The sequence below is a fragment of the Rattus rattus genome, chromosome 7 (genome assembly GCF_011064425.1).
Source record: "Rattus rattus isolate New Zealand chromosome 7, Rrattus_CSIRO_v1, whole genome shotgun sequence".
NCBI lineage: Eukaryota > Metazoa > Chordata > Mammalia > Rodentia > Muridae > Rattus > Rattus rattus.
In genome coordinates, this window is record NC_046160.1 from 36,528,383 (window position 1) to 36,545,258 (window position 16,876).

General features: G+C 45.8%; 1 protein-coding gene across 1 annotated transcript in view; it reads right to left on the minus strand.

The window, feature by feature from the left end:
• The window catches only part of Greb1 (growth regulating estrogen receptor binding 1), an 86,828-nt gene that overhangs the window by 58,546 nt on the left and 11,406 nt on the right, over positions 1 to 16,876 (minus strand). The window contains exons 2-4 of the mRNA XM_032907497.1: positions 10,133 to 10,484; positions 5,348 to 5,467; positions 3,492 to 3,668 (exon numbers count right to left, since the gene is read on the minus strand). Coding sequence (XP_032763388.1) covers positions 3,492 to 3,668; positions 5,348 to 5,467; positions 10,133 to 10,289 — 454 coding nt within the window. The 5' untranslated portion in view covers positions 10,290 to 10,484. The remainder of the gene's footprint in view (positions 1 to 3,491; positions 3,669 to 5,347; positions 5,468 to 10,132; positions 10,485 to 16,876) is intronic.

Genomic DNA, 16,876 nt, shown 5'->3' on the forward strand with positions numbered 1-16,876 from the left:
GTCTCAAAATATAAATACATACTAAAAAGTCAAAAGAGAAAAAAATGAAAAAAGCTTTTAGAAAATTTTGGTTCTTGAATTTAATAAATCAACTTTTATTTTAAAAAAGCTTATGATAAAATCTGAACTCACTGAGTATTTAACAATATTTATGAATGCTTTAGCTTTTTACATAGAGTAATAGCACTGGCTTCCCAGGGGGAAAAATGTCCTTGCCCTTTAGAGACAGATACGCATGGCAGTAGTTTCAGATGGAGTGCATAGGGGGTGGGATTTGCTTCCGGATAACCCTGGTGGAGAGAAGAGGAGGGGGAGTCACAAGGCACAGGGCTGGCTGCACCCTACACTAAAACTACTAAACGCCAAGGACACAGAGGTTCCTTGTACTCTTTTCTCATGTTTCAAGGTCAAAGGTGACTTCCCTGCAGGACCGACCCAGTGAGGGCCCAGCTTCACACATCATCTCTCCGGGTGTCTAAACCATGATTTCTGAGATGCTCCCTTTTCTCTATGATTGTACCACATCACCCAGGTTCAAATCAAAGGCCTCCCAGCTGCTTCCTGGGTGACCCTCTTCGAGATGCTCTGTGCCTCCTGTGTGTCACATATGAACACTAGATTACAGTATCTCTACCTCACTTTTTTTTTTTAATTTTTACATCCTCCGGTCAGTTCCAGGCATGTCTTCAAAGAATAAGATTTACTATGTGAGTGCTGTTGCTGCCACTGGTACTGCTTCTTTGAACATTTTTATTCACTTTCAGGGCCTGTCTTAAACCCCGCTACCACTAAAACACCTTCCTCATCACCAACAGTCTGATGACTGACCTCCTGAGGGCAAAATGCCGTAAGGTTGGGTGTAAGATTTGCTGGCCTGGTAAAATGCTATGGACCTTATGGGTCCCGATGGACCCCCAAATTTTTTTCTGCCTGCGTCTCCCCATCAAAGCAGAGGCTCCCAATGGAAGGGTTGAGTTCCCAGGTATACCTAAACACCAGGCTTCGCTCTACCTTATACATTCAACAAACCTGTGAATACTGTGCTTACTAACTAAACTACAGCCCCATTTTCACCTAAGAAATCGGCCTGCCACGAAGACAGATGTGGTCTTCTCTGATGTTACCCATCAGAGTATTGGTTAACTCAGATTGATCACGGGCAACAGCAACAGCAAAATCTGAAGAACACACCTAGAATGTGAATCTTTCAATTTTCTCCGACAAAAGCCCTCAACAGCTTCAAAGTTGCTAGAACAATATTCCTCCGAGACGATCCGCAGACCCTGTTTTATGGATCAGTAAACAGGGCTGAGCCTGGTTACTGCGCGAGATGTGGGGACCACCTTGTCCTGGGCAGCCACTCGGGTTAATAGCAGGAAACCAAAACAGTGTTAAGTGTCCAAGCAGAGAGCATAAAGTTATGTTCAAAGGAGAAGGCACAGGCTATTTCCAGCCAGCCCTTGTTCTTCATGCCGGATGGCTTTTTGCCAGCAATTAACGAAGTTCCTTCCTGGGCATTCCAGCCACTGGGGAGGAGCCAGGCTATTAGGGGATAGAGGAGAAGGGGCTGGAAGAAGACGCTTGTCTCCCAGGCTCGAGAGGCAGACCCTCCCTGATTTACTGCCCCAGCAATTCCCGTATAGTCACAAAGGGGTGGAATTCAGACAAGATCCCCCCCACCTTGTCCCACCTCATCCCGCCCCACCCCACCAGCAGATCAAAAGCCAGCTGTGTGAAGTGCCGCCATAATACGAGGACTACGTGCTCCAGTGAGCGAGCTCCTACCGAGACACAGGAATTCCTCAGCCTCATAGGTAATTTCCCAGCATTATTCGTAAAGAACTGATCTCAATGAGTGCACAGACCTGCCTCAGGAACCCCACCCCCGCACACGCACACATACACACACACAGACACACACACACACACACACACACACACACACACACGCCTGGTTTGGGACCATAAGAAGCACAAAACTGGATGTTTAAAGGACTGGGTCATATGGAGAATATGAAGGAGGTTGTAATGGCCTTGTCCCAGGAATTTTCTCTTCTACCTTGATGAGGCCCCATGTGAGAACAGACCACTGCCAAGTCTTCCACTACCCAGTCCTCCAAAGAGATGAATGGGCAAAGCCAAAGTCACTAGACAAGAACAAGGCTGGAGCATATATCCAAAGCCCTCTCTACTGCATGGTGAAGGAGGTAAAAGAGGCCATGTGGAAGTCAGTGCGTAAACAGTAAACAGAGATCTCTGGGCCCTGGCCTCTGCCAGGTCTTATTGCCTCTTCCTTGATGCTGCACATGAAGGGAACATGGTACACAGTAAGAACATGGTAATGTCATCTCAGCAAGAGGTCAGGTTTGGTCTTCTCATCACGATGAGTCATCAGGACTTTAGTGGACTAACTATGGGCAGGTTCCCATGGGCAGAAGGGAAAGAAACAACCCCAACTGAACTTTAACCACAGCAAAAGCATGGAGGGCACAGTGAGGAAGGGAGGAACTCAGAGCCTAAAAGACGTGAACTTGGGCTCCTGGTGTCTTCTTCACTCTCATGACTTAGGGCAAGTTCACGAACAAGTCTAAGCTCTCCCACAGAATTGTGACAGATGCCGCCTCTCTAGGTGGAGCTGCAAATCAAAGCAGAAGACAGCTGGAGAGTCTGCTAATCAACCAGATGTGACCACCCAATGGCAGGGATGCACACACACACACACACACACACACACACACACACACACACACAACACACACACACACACACAACACACACACACACACACACACACACACACACACACACACACAACACACACACCTCACAGCCTCACTCTCCTGCCTAGTAGTTGTCTAAAACTATTCTGGTCCAGACAGGCAAAGGTAAGTTTGTAAGGCAAACTATGAAAAAAGTTAATACTAAGGGAAGCAACCAGTCATCTTTTACATGTCATGTGTGTAAGCAAATACAGATGTGTGTGGGGATCCTAGTGGTCAACCTCGGCTGTCATTCCTGAAGAACTATTTGGCTTGATTTTCGAGATATCCTTGGGTTTGATAATTCAGCTGAACCGGCTACCTAGTAAGCCCCAGGGATCTGTCTGTCTGGAGTTATTGAAAGCACAGCCATCAGACCTGGCATTTTACACGACTGCATCAAAAGCCAGTCTCAATACGAGGACTGCGTGCACTGGTGAGCAAGCTCCCTCAGAGATACAGAGATTCCCTCAGCCTCATAGGTAATTTTCACAGGGAGTTTGGTAAAGGTCAAGGTAGGGGCATGGCAACACTTTACAAACCGAACTATCTCACTAGTCGCAGCCAGTTCATATTTTAAAGTAATTCCCATTTTCCTTCCATTCCATAAAGAAATGTACCAAAAGAGCTGAAAAGATGTGTATAGAATATCGAAGCACCCCTCTCACCAGCAGCCTCCCTTCCCTACCCCACCACAGGCAGACGGAGCCACAAAGAAAAGAAGGAACTCACCGAGCAGGGCATTGTGGCCATTGTCATCGGGCAAGAACCTCTTGTCCACTGCACACACCAGGAGGTGGTCCGGTAGGCTGGGAGACTTGGCACCCACCAGGAGGAAGCCTGCAGGCACTTCAATGGGCTCATTGGAAATGGAGACAAGACGTAGGTCCTTCCCAGCCTGACAGAAGCCTAGAAGGGGTAGACAGGGCTCACACACTGTCCTGAGATCTCCCAAAACCAAGGTCCTAGGGGCAGAAGAAACACCCAACAACCCTTGTCTCTGCCAAGTCGGGGTTTGACATTAATTACCTCTGAAACAAGACAAAGCCATCAGAAAGTGAGAGCTGTCTCATCTCTCACATACTATATACACTTTATGGGGCTGCAGAATGGGTACACTCAGGGGAAGGGCCAGACCAGAGCCTCCTCAGCTCCCCCAGTGGGAGCTTGAGGTCCCCAGCAGAAGTCTCTTGACATCTTTTGAACCTTGTGTTTACAAAACTTTTAAATATACTCCCTATGTGGAAAAGTAAATTCTCAAAAGTCTTCAAGAAAAGATAAAGAAGAGGGGGATGGCTGGGATCTCTCAGGTTCTCTCCTGAGCCTTGCCTTAGATGAGGGTGAGCTAACGTCACAGGCTTCCTGAACTGATAACCACCAGAGAGATGTGAGATTCCCTTCCCATCCCTGAAGTCAACTCTGGGCCCTTGTAACCTTCACAGACTTCCCTTTCTTTGGCTGCTCTGGGCTCTCTGCACTGGTCCCTCATCAGACTTTCTCTCAGCCCAGCAAGCAGCCCACTTTGGGCAGTCAGGGTCTACTGTAGTGATGTAGAAAGCCATTTTAATGACCGCCCTTCTCACCCTTCCCTCTGGGGACTCCTGTTAACAGCTGTACTGACTTCTCTGTCCCAGTAACATCAGCTGGCCCTCAGAGTCGGGGTCAGGGATAGGGTCAAGGTCAGGCCTCAGAGTGCAAAGGGCACTGGCAGCTACCCTGATCGATTTCCAGTCCCAGCCTGTCACCACTCCCAGGCCCTGCCTGAATGCCCTGTTCAGTCACCTGTGGCTCCAAGGCAACTCACCCCATAAGCCTTTGCACTATTGCTTCATCTGCAATTCCCAAGCTTCCCCAACCCATGAAAGTCTCCTTGCTAACTCGTGCAGATTGTCTAAAACCCAGAGGAAGGATCCTCCTCTCCAGGGAGCTTCTCTGAAGCTCTCTGCCTACATCTGGAGTTTTCCTTCAGTCCCCATGCTGCCAAGCATACCACCCACACACTGGGCATAAAGCATCTGTCTCCCCCAGATGACCCCCAAGTTCTCATCTTTAACCCCTGAACTTCCAGAACAAGGGCTCAATAAGTCAACCGCTATTTATTCAAACAGTGGTGGACAACCCTTGGTTTACAGAGTAGCGGGGTCTAGAATATGAACCTGCGGGCCTCTCCCAGTACAGAACATAAGCTCTCACCACTACACTGAGAGGTTACCGTGCCTTGCCTTGCCTCTGTTCCTTATCAGCAAAACAGCAATGATACTGCTGCCTGCCCAGATTCGAGATAATGCAAATACATTGGATTCACAGCCAAGAACTGACAAGACACGAAAGGCCATCCCAACCCCATTCCAAATCAAATACCCTGCAAGGTCAACTTGAGTAAAGAAAGTATATTCTGACTTCCAAACAACAGACCCAAAACAATGACTATTGGGCCCCATGCCATTCTTGTACTTGAGGCTGTCTACTGTGGCCAACTCTCAGCCTCCTGTGTAGCCTGTATAGGAACATGAATCCAGTTCACATCTCAGGGGACAAGGAGCTCTATGACCCAGCTGTAGACCCCGAGCAGGGGTACAGTGTCTTACCATCTGTGGTGCAACATCCTTCAGGAGGAGGGGGCAGCTGGTAGGCATTTGGGGGACTGCTGGGGTCTAGCCCTCCTTCTCCATCTTCTTCTTCTTCCTCATTGTCTGCTCGGCTGCCGCCTAGATGTGGGAGACAACAGGGATGGTTTAAAAAGAAAGCTGCCGTAGGGCTTCGAAAGCCTGCTCTGGGACCTTTCCCTCAACCTGAAGCTACAAGCTCAATAAAGACCCAGGGCCTGGGGAACTGATCATGCAAAGGAAATGAGGCTTACACTGCTCTAAGAAGCACTCGGTAAACCTTTGCTGCTCTGTAACTCATTGGTCCTTAGGAAGTTGGGCATCCTGATCTTCTGAACTGGGAGGAAAAGGCAAGGCTGTCTCAGGGAGGATGACTCCCCAAGATGCACAAAGACTCAGGATCAAGTTCACTTCTCCTGTAGCCACCACAGCTGCAGTGTCTGCCTGGGTGCGAGGGAGTTGCTATGGATACGGAAGCTTGCTAAAGACTGAACCTGGACAAAGACACAGCGGCATTCCTAAAACATTCACTACAAAGTATCACCATGTAACATGTAACCTGTATCACAAATAAGGAATCTGGGGCTGAGAGAGAGTTGCTGACCCACAGCTGTTCAAGGGCCTGTAGCTGAGCCTGCTGGTGTCTCTGATGTTCTTGCAAACAGAAGTAGCAAGCATGACCTCAACATTGCATGAGAGAGCTGCTGTGCTCTACATTAGAGTTCATCCAGAGAATGCATACATTCATTGCTAGAAATGCAAAAATACACACAGGGGAGGGGGTGTTCCAGAACATTCTAGAATAAGGCCAGACATGCTATTATTTGTTTTAAGAAAGGAGGAACCGCGACTGTGAAACTGATGGGGAAAGCCTGGGCCTTGAGACCACCCCTCAGCATGGTGAGCTTAATGCAGCCCCGACTCCTGTCTTTCCTCGTTGATCCAGCACCCGGCAAGATTCTGAGTGCAGGGCCCACGCTGAGGAAAGAGCAGCTCACGGTTCCAAGTAAGTATCAGCCTTTCCCACAGTTGGAGAAAGCTGGAGGTTCACAAAGATTAACTTTTTCAAGGCTGCTAACATCCAGTCCTTCCGTTGTCTTTTCTCACAGTGTCTTGGTTAAAAATATTTCCCAGTATACCTATATATTTCAAGTACCAAACAGCACATAGATTAACTGTGGAAAGGGTCCTTACAAGCACCCTTAAATATGGCTGTCTCCTGTTTGCCTGTCTCTTGACTGCTGGCTTCTTTTCATGTCTCCTACTATTCTCATACTTAGCTCTAATATCCTCCCTCCCTCCAAAGGTTTTAGGTTAACAACAGAATTATGTGTAATGGAAAAGTCTAGACCACAGCTCTGGGAAGCCACATTTCAGTTCTTAGTTTGCTGTTGCCTGTGTGGCCACAGGACACTCAACTTACCTCTCTGTGCAAAGCATGTTGGTTACCAGGTGAGCCCTAGGGCCCTTGTGACTTACATATTTTGGAACACAGTTCTCAACCCATGTGTCACAACCTCCCCCAAAGGAGTTGTCTATCAGTACAACAGTATAATAGTAACAAAATTGGTTATGAAGTAGCAACGAAAATAATTTTCCGGGTGGGGGTTACCACAACAATGAGCAACCAAATTGAAGGGTCACAGCATTAAGAAGACAGAGATCCACTGTGCTAGAAAACGTGCCACCTTAGAGTGACACCAAGTTTTGTACCTATGATAACTGTCCAAGCTACCGGGGACATTACTTGACTGGAGCCAAGACCTTGAGAGGGAAATAACCGCTCTCTATCCTTCCTGGTGCCCTGGACCTTGTGGGTGCCGAGGACAAACACCAAGTGGTATGGAAAGGTTGCACAAGACGAACACACAGAGCGGGAGGGGTGAGCCGAGCCGCCTCATCTCCTTGGCGTCTTCCCATACTTAACGTAGGCACAGTTTAGCCCCTGTACCACATCTCAGCGTTCCACCAGACTCCAGGCACCAGCATCCAGCACGACAGCAGATGGCACAGGTCACATGGAGCTCTGATCCAGCTCTGCGCAGACCCAGAGTGACACAGACACCAACCAGCCTTGGAGTGGAAATTCACACAAGATTCCCCCAAGAACCAAAGCCAGAGGCATGAATCAGCCACAGAGAACGGGTTGTGCATTATTCTGCTAAACCCAATGAGCAGACATTCCAACACACTCAGAAAGAAACAAGAGAAGAGGGTCTTAAGCCCCAGAGAGCCAAAGGGCTCAAACTGCAGGCAGGGTTAAAGGTCAAAGGTCTGCTTTGCGGCAGACTTTCCGGACTTTGATGGACTCCTCAGCCAGCATAAGCCTGGAGCAGACTAAACAGACATGTTTACGGAGGTCTCCTGGCAGGGTGAGAGCCTTAGAGTGGTCTTAGACAAAACCATCAGGGCTTAGTGCACTAATAATAAAACAGAAATCCAAGGACCCCAGAGCGCCCTGACTACAGACACATAAGGCCATTTACTCTGGGGTTTATGCTCAAGTCTCTTTCCATGCCATGAGACGTTCATCATTCTGAGCAGGCAGGGTTATAGAGATTGACCCCATTCCATTCAAATAGTAAATCTGCGATGCCTAGAGCTGATGCAGTTATCTGACTTCTTGGGCTTTCTCTTGAAAAGTCAGTACTGCGTAAAAAGGATTTTCCCCAAAAGGGGGGGCAGTAGATAAGAGCCCTAATTCAAAGAACAAAGCTATTATAAGGCCCCCGCTAAATTGCCCCCACAAATACATAAAATGTTACCAGATCCCCGGGTGTTTAGTGTCCCGGCACCTTGGTCATAAGAATCATCAACAATGGTATTGTCTGAGGAAGGCCAGCCATCAGATAAAAGACCCTGACAAGAGACAGACAGACAAAACAAGATAGGTCCCCCCCCAAAAAACATGCCTGTCTGCTCCAAGGTTTATGATGCAGAAGATACGGCCCAAGCTTAGTGTTTGGTGTATGGTGGCATCTAACAAGCCCAAAGGTCGCCGCCACCAAATCCTCAGGCTGACTTTTGCAACTGGGCAAACAAAATCCCCGAGGATGGTTCCAGGCTATTTGCCGAGCAGAGCGGCTGGGTCAAGTCATCACCCAAACTCAAAGGCTGAGCAATCCCACTGACATCTGGCAAGGAGCTCGGGACACTCAGCACCTAAGTAATCAAATTCATAAGTCTCCACACTGTCCCTGGGGGCTGGGATGAAGCTCAGAGGCAGAGCATTGAACAAGCAAGAAGTAACTCCCGGGTTCTGGCAGAGTCAGGGCGGCAGGGGTGGGGGGTGGGGGGGGAGATCACTGGAAAATACCACACACTGAACAAAGAAGAGAGCCTAAGCAGAGGCAACCTCCCTACAACTAGAGGTGGCCAGCTGGGACTCTTAGGGAGATCTTCAGCTGCAAGAGAAGGTGACTGGAAGGCTCCATGGGCGCCTTGCCTCTCTCTGTTCCTGTGCGAGCAGCAGTGTACTGACTCTCCAGACGTCTGTCCCAACACCGACAGCCAGCGCTGAGAGAGCAGTTCTGAGACCCTCGAAATCTCCAAGTCGCCTTGGGCCTCAGCAACAGCAGGTGAACAGAGTGTAGATTTTAGGACACTGCCCCGAGTATTCTAAATTATCAGCATGAGGGCTGCTCTCAATTTGACACTAGCAAGGCTTGTCAACACCGTAAGTAGTTAAGGATGTCCCTGGAAACCGTCCTTCACAGAAGCCTGTAGTGGGATCGATTAACTAGTATCTAAGGACTTCTCTGCTCCCCGTGAAGTCACGGAGACACTTCCTATAGCCCGGCACTCCCTTAATGAGCATCAGAGAATTTCATATTGTCCTCACTGACAGTGCTGGGCACGATCTAATTTCCCTTAGACATAGACCCAGGTTGGTTAGGTCCTTATCTGTGCCATTTGTAAGGAGGCTCACTTTGTCCTCTCAGAAAAATAAGGGCGTGCTGGCATCCACGAGCTTGCTGGGCACAGGGCTGCTTCAAGACAGGCACGCCATACACAGCCCCCCTGAAGCCCAACATAGGACAAACCTGACAGACGTTTTTCTTTTCTTGTTTAATGATTTTTTTTTTTTGCACTTTAAAACCATGACCTTTTCTACTTCAAACGCTACTGACACTTGCGTGTAATTTTAAGCAAAAAGCATGGGCTTACAAATAAATAAATGATTCTAGACTAGCAGCTGTCTCATCCTATGGATTGAGTCAGGCGACTCACTTGAGCACACACACAGCTTACCTTCCAGAGAAGGGAAATTCTCAAGCCCTCCCCATACTTACAGATCACTTATTAATTTAAGTCTTAGCACATGTAAAGTTCATAAAGGCTTACTCTTAACTTCCTTTAAGCTTTTGGGAGGTTCTTACACCTGCTACCATACAGAGACGTAACCTCTAAGTGATCTTTACAAAAGATAAAAACCACGAATCACAGGGGGAAAGAAAGGAGGGTCAGACGTATTAAAATCCCTTACCCACAAATCTTATCTTATCAGATACAAACCCTGCTTTCAGGAGAGCCTCGCCTGCAGCATTCTCCCTGTCTCTCAGAAGTCCAAGATTTTTCTTCTTTGTTTTTTTTTTTTTTTTTTTTTTTTTATTTGAAACTTACTTTCAAACAAATAAAAAAAAAAAAATCTGTGTGCAAGTTTAATTCTTTTTTACTAGACTCTAGATTTTCTGAATGGGGCCGTTGAAGCTAGCCGACATAATAAACACCGCGCACACACAGACATAAGAAGTGAGAGTCTCTTACCTTCCAATGATGACAACTGCTGCTCGGCCTCCAGATACAGCTGGGAGAAGATGGGCCGGGGCACCAGGGTGTTGGAGCGTAGGGAAGCCTCGATGGAGTTGTGGAGGACCTCTTCAAACCGCGTGCTCTTTAGCTGTCCAGCGTAAGAATTGCCCATCTCCAAAGCACAGAGAGGATAAGAGTCTTCTGGTTAAAATGACATTTCAGTTTTGCGGAGAAGGGCTGACTCCCCACAAAGCCCGATGGAGAGGCAAACAGAGCAGCCGCAGCAGCAGTAGGTAGCAGCAGCAAGAAGGAACGGGTTGCGGCCTCTGCTCAGCCCCAGACAGAAGAGGGCGGCTCTCTGCAGCTACTGCCAGGCAATTACAGGAAGTTATATAAGTAACAACCCCCACTGATTCCACACTCAGAGCCCACTGCCTCTTAGAATATCCCACAAGGAAGAGTTTAGGCTCTCCTGATTTTCCCAGAGACAGGATCCTGCCTCCAAGGGTCCCCAGGCAAATGAGATAACTTTTGCCAGGAATGACTATTCATATCCATGACAACAGGAGAGGATGAGCCCAAGCTTTAGGATTACAGGAGACATACACACACACACACACACACACACACACACACACACACACACACTTAAAGGCCAGATTAGCAGCCTCCATCTCTACTGTTTCTGGTAAAAGGCTGATTATTAAAAATCTCCCTTTAGAGTCCAAAGTGTTCTCAGTGGTTCATGACCCCCTTTAGGGTCCAAGGGGTTGCCTAAGACCATTAGAAAAAAACAGACATTTACATTCCAACTCATAATGGTAGCAAAATTACAGTTACATAGTAACAACAAAATTAACTTTATGGTGGGGAATCATCACAATATGAGGAACTGTATTAAATGGTCACAGCATTGGGAAGGTTGAGAACCTCTCATTTAGACTATATTTTAGTTTACTGAATGTCTCTATCATAAGGAGTCATGCAGAACAATCCCAGAACCTAGGGGGAAAAAAGAGGAAACCACTGATATTTCCATCCCCACAAGACAATCACCCTTGCTTTATCTGTGGCAAATTCATAACTAATTCACAGAGCAAAGTAGACAACTCGTTGGTTTGTACTCTATTCTCCATTTTGTGCAACTGTGACATGATCATCATCCCCAGGCTGTCACTCCCCAGCCCTGCAGCAAGTTTGCTCTCTGTCATTGCAGATCTCATTCCTTGTTCTGTCTACTGCTCATACAGAAGCATTGGTGAGGAAGCCTTCTGCCATCAGCTCCCACTTAGCCCAGAGATTCCAAGACACAAATGCATTATGGAACCAGGTGGCAGTGGCAAGGCACACCTTTAATCCCAGTGCTCAGGAGGCAGAGGCAGGAGGATCTCTGTGTGTTTGAGACCAGCTTGATCTATACAAGGCAAGTTCCAAGACATCCAGACACACACACACACGCACACACACACACACACACACACACACACACAAAATCCTGTCTTAAAAATAAAATAAAAACAACACCCCCCCCCAAATGCATGGTGGTATGAATCAGCAGTGTGCTGCCACAGGGATTTGATCTGTTTGTGTTTTGTTTGCAGCCCTGAGGATGAAACCCATTGCCTCTCACCTGCTAAGAGAGAGCGTATCCTCTGAGTGTCTGGACCAGCCCTGCCACTGTGCTGTGTTTTTACAAATTTAATTCTCTTCAGGACTTTGGCTAGGAAGGGACTGTGTCCACAGAGTGATAATCATATATAATTAAATCACTTGACATGCCTCATCCCCCTTTTAAATCATTGCTTTTAAAATGGCTCATGACATCCCATTGAGAGAAAACCCAGACACTTGCCCAAACACTTCTCTGATTTGTACTTATGGTTAAATGTCTGTCTTTGATCCAAGAGCAAGCCCCCAGTGTCCTATACCCTCCTGATGGTTTCCAGTGTTAGGCTCTGACATTAATGTTAGCTCAGGGTTTATATTTCTTTCTCTCTGCTTCCTTTTATCCTCATCTGTTGAATTCCTTCCAACTCCTAGAAAATAACTACTTGTTCATGTGACTTCAACAAAAGGGACATTAGGGCCACACTGTCCTCTGGCCACTTCCTTGCTACGGCATGTAAGTTAACCATAAAGCCAGACAATCAATCTCTTCTTCTCCCTCTCACTCCCTTCCTCTTTTCTACATGAATGTGCATGCACACACACTCACACACACACAAACACACACACACACACACACACACACACACACACACATATATGATATAGGGTCTCAAGTAGCCCAGCCTCCCACTCAAGCCAAAGACAACCTTGAACTCTTGATCCCCCTGCCTCCACTTCCTGATGATGGATGCGCACCCCCATGCCTAGCTTTTCATTTCTTTCTGGGCAGGGTATATCTTCTGTCCAAAGTTTATCAAAGAGAGTTTAAATTCTAAATAATCAAAATGGATGTAGGAGGTCTCAGACTGCGGACTAAATTATAACTAAGGCTAGTCTTTAGATGCTCTACTCCTTTTAATTTCTTAAGGCCTCTTTCTGACTGACGCCTGAGGGGATTTACAAGAATACTGCATACAGAAGAGAACACACAAACCCTGTCCATGTGCGGCGAGAGCTATAGGAAGCAGTCAAATCCCTTTCTTGTATGTCCTGGCATGCTTCTCTAGTATAGTGTTAAATTTTAAAATAACCTAAGATACACAGAGTAGCACCAGATGTCAAGAGCGGGGACCCAGACAGGAGTTCCTAGTTTCTGTCTATAGCACACTAATATATAATACACACATTAGTTGGGCACTCAGGTTCGCCACCCAGCAAAATGTGGCCCATCCAATTTTGCCTTAAAACCTGTGCTGTAAATTCTCCTGATCTTTGCTCCACATCACTGTAGAACTTAAGACGCTCTACTTCCAACCTGAAGGGCAAATGGATAATATGGTCTGTGGACTTCCTGCAGCAGGCCAACAGCCTTCCTCTTCCAGCTGAGTCAAGAGACTCTCCCTATTAACCACTTCCTGCTTGCCTATGGCAAGAATTACTGCCCACAGGCCCTCCACCAGCTCTCCCACAGCCAGGGAATGACCTAAGAATATATTGTTCAAGAAATCAACAAAGAGAAAGTGCTCCAGAGTGGAGAGGTCAGCAGGGGACACTCTCGAAGATGGTTGGAAAGGACCTGGCCTCCTGTCCACAGGCTACTTTGTTTTGCTGCTGACCTGTTTTATCTGTCTCATACTCAAGATATTCATGAGGGAGTTGGTCATCCTTGGGGGTGGAGTTGGGGGGCATTGGGATGGGGGGTAGGGTGTATGGTTCTCAATTCAGGGTCAGGAACACACTGGGGGTGGTGGGGAGCTTGTGTAGTTCCCAATTCCAAGTGGTCCACCTAAGCTGCCACCATTAATAACCACCACTAATAACATCACAAACCTTCCTGCTTATACAGTATCCTTGGCTGAACAGCCCCAGGCACACAAGAGGAGCTTGCTGTTAGCATATCAACATGGAGCCTTGCAAACCGCAACCACCCACAACCCTATCTGTTTGCCTGGTGGTACCAGACTGGCACCCAGAGCCCAGGGAACTCTACAGCCCATGCCAGTTGATACCTAAGGCGGAGAGAGCAGTAAAGGGGAACAGAGAACAGCCGTCCTCGGGAGCCAGGCTCCAGGCTTCCTCCCTCCTTCCCAGGAGTGGTGGCTGGCGAACACATATTTTGTTCCCTTAAAATTAACACTGCATTTTACTGACTATAAATTAATACTGGAGGTGCAGGACCCGAGGGAGCCCTTGTTGAAAGACTTGAAATGGGAGGGGAAGGGGTGAAAAGGGTGCCTGTGGTTAAGAGCAACGGCCAAGCAAAGTTCTCACACTTAGGAAATGGCAACTTCGGGAATGGGGAGACAAGGCGGATATAAACAAGATACATTGTATATATGTTTGCAAGTGTCAAAGGGCACACTAGCACTTTCTTTCTAAAATAAATACACTGCCCTGTTCCAAACAATCAACATAGAAGGAATGTTTTTCTGAGTGGAAGAGCGGACATGACAGCAAGTTTTAAGACAGGCATGCATAAATTAAAGTTTCCTATTCTTCTCCAATTGCAATGTTTATTACTTGAACTATGTAACCTTCATGGTATTTAACAGAGACACAGGACACTGCTGAGTACAGTAAACATCTATCCACAGCATGGAATTCTGACCACAACAATGGTTTTCAGCATGCAGAGGAAACTAATTTATGCACAGAACATTTAGAACTCAATGATGTATAAATCAAACTGGCTATCTGCTTTTGCTACACAACATACATAAAATACAAAAATGTTCTCAGGGAGTCAGCAAGATAGCTCAGTGGTGATTGCCACCAAACCTAAGGGCTTGAGTTCTAGTCCCAAAACCAAAATGGTGGGGAGAGAGAACCAAATCTCTAGGTATCCTGTGACATCTGTAAACACATATGCATGTACACACATACACACATTAAAGTAAATGTCTGTTTTTAAAAAGGTTTTAATCTTCTCATGCAAGGCTGTAAATTCCTCTGCTTTTGAAAGATCTGGTAGGGTCTAGGACTAAGTGGTCCTTCCCTTTGGTCACATTCCTCAGTGATACAATCACCAGCACACTGCCTCCACTCAAGCAAATAACCCATACCCACGGTTATGCAGGAAACACTGATTAAATGCAGTGGACACACACACACACACACACACACACACGACATGAAAATGTGGGGAGGACTTGGGAAGAAGAAACAGTTTAGTGGAAAGAGAAGGTAAGAGAAGATAATGGAAGGATTTTGATCAAAGAACATTATATACGTGTGTGTGTGTGTATAATATATAATGAAGTTATTTTTATATATATATAGTTATAAAAATATATATCTTAACTTTGGACCAAATGTAGATGGCTTATGCTTTTAACCCTAGCATTTTGGAGGCAGAGACAGATGAATCACTGGGAGTTGAAGGCCAGCCTAGTCCACATAGTGAGTTGCAGGCCAACCAGAGATATCTATAGTGAGACTCTGACTGGAAATAAATGAATAAACAAATAAAAAAAGCTTTTCTGTGTGCACATAATTTTCACTTCTACACTATGGACACAATTGCTCGATTTTATATGTTTTACTTCTGTTGTTAAAAGTACATAAAATGCTATAGAAAATTTAAAACTATGGTAAACACTTAAAAGGGTAAAAGACAGTTAATTGTATACCCATTGCTGAAATCCACTTACTGTCGACACTTATCCTTCTAGATTTTTCTATGCACAATATTTTATTGACATTTATATAGCTCTGAGTTCAAAGCCACCATGGTCTAGAGGACAAGTTCCAGGACCCCCAGGGCTACACAGAGAAACCCTGTCTCAAAACACCAAAATTTATGTAGCTTCTAAGTGAAAGGCTAGTTCATTTCTAAACCCCATTTAACATTTATTTAAAAAAATAATCTTAGTTTTAAGGGCTGGAATGACAAAATAGTTTAGTGGATAAAAGCACTTACTATCCAATCTTGAAGACTTAAGCTCACTCCCCAAAACCCAAGGTGGAAGAGAAAAACGGATTCCTAAAAGTTGTCCTCCGGCCTCCACACCTGGGCCACAGCACACACATTATCTGTGCTCACATTTTCATCTCATACACACACACACACACACACACACACACACACACACACACACCATACGCATGCACACACACACACACCATACTCACATACAAACACACACACATTATACACACATCATGCACATACAAAACAGACACATACATACACACACCAACAATAATAGTAATAAATAAAAACGAACGTTTCATAAAAAAAAAAGAAAAGAAAAAGAAAAAAGGCAGAAGAGATAATTCAGGGTTAAGGCTGATGTTCTAGAGGACCCAGATTTGAGTTCTAGCACCCACATGGCATGCAGATATACAGATATATAATGGGGAGGGACTTTGATCATGTGGATGTATGTACATATATATATATATAATGAAGTTATATTATATATACATATATAAAATTCTAAAATATATATATCTTAACTTTGGACCAAGTGTAGGTGGCTTATGCTTTTAATCCTAGCACTTTGGAGGCAGAGGTAGGTGGATCACTGGAGAGATGCAGATACAATACAGATACAGATACAGATACAATACAGATACAGATACAGATGCAGATGCAGATACAATACAGATACAGATACAGATACAATACAGATACAGATACAGATGCAGATGTAGATGCAGATGCAGATACAGATACAATACAGATACAGATACAATACAGATGCAGATGCAGATGCAGATACAGATGCAGATACAGATACAGATACAGATACATGTAGGCATATAGATAGTTATCTATAACTCTAGTTCCAGGGGATCTAATATCCTCTCCTTGCCTCTTCAGACGCCAGGCACATAGTGGTGCACAAACATGTAGGCAAAACACTCACACACATAAAATAAATTTTTAAAAAAGAAAAGAAAAGGAGAATTTTATCTTACAACCCTAAGCAAACACCGAAGTTTTAATATCTACAAGCGATAGCAAGAGAGAAATATACAACACTCCCTATCAGCAGGCATTGCTGACATCCCAGCAATAAGGACACCCTGATAGATAAGACTGTCGAAGTAGCACTAAGGATGTTATGAAATGCCATGGCCCTTTTTGTTTTCCCTACTGGACCACAACCAAGCGGTGTGGGCACTTTCCACATACCATGGCAATTT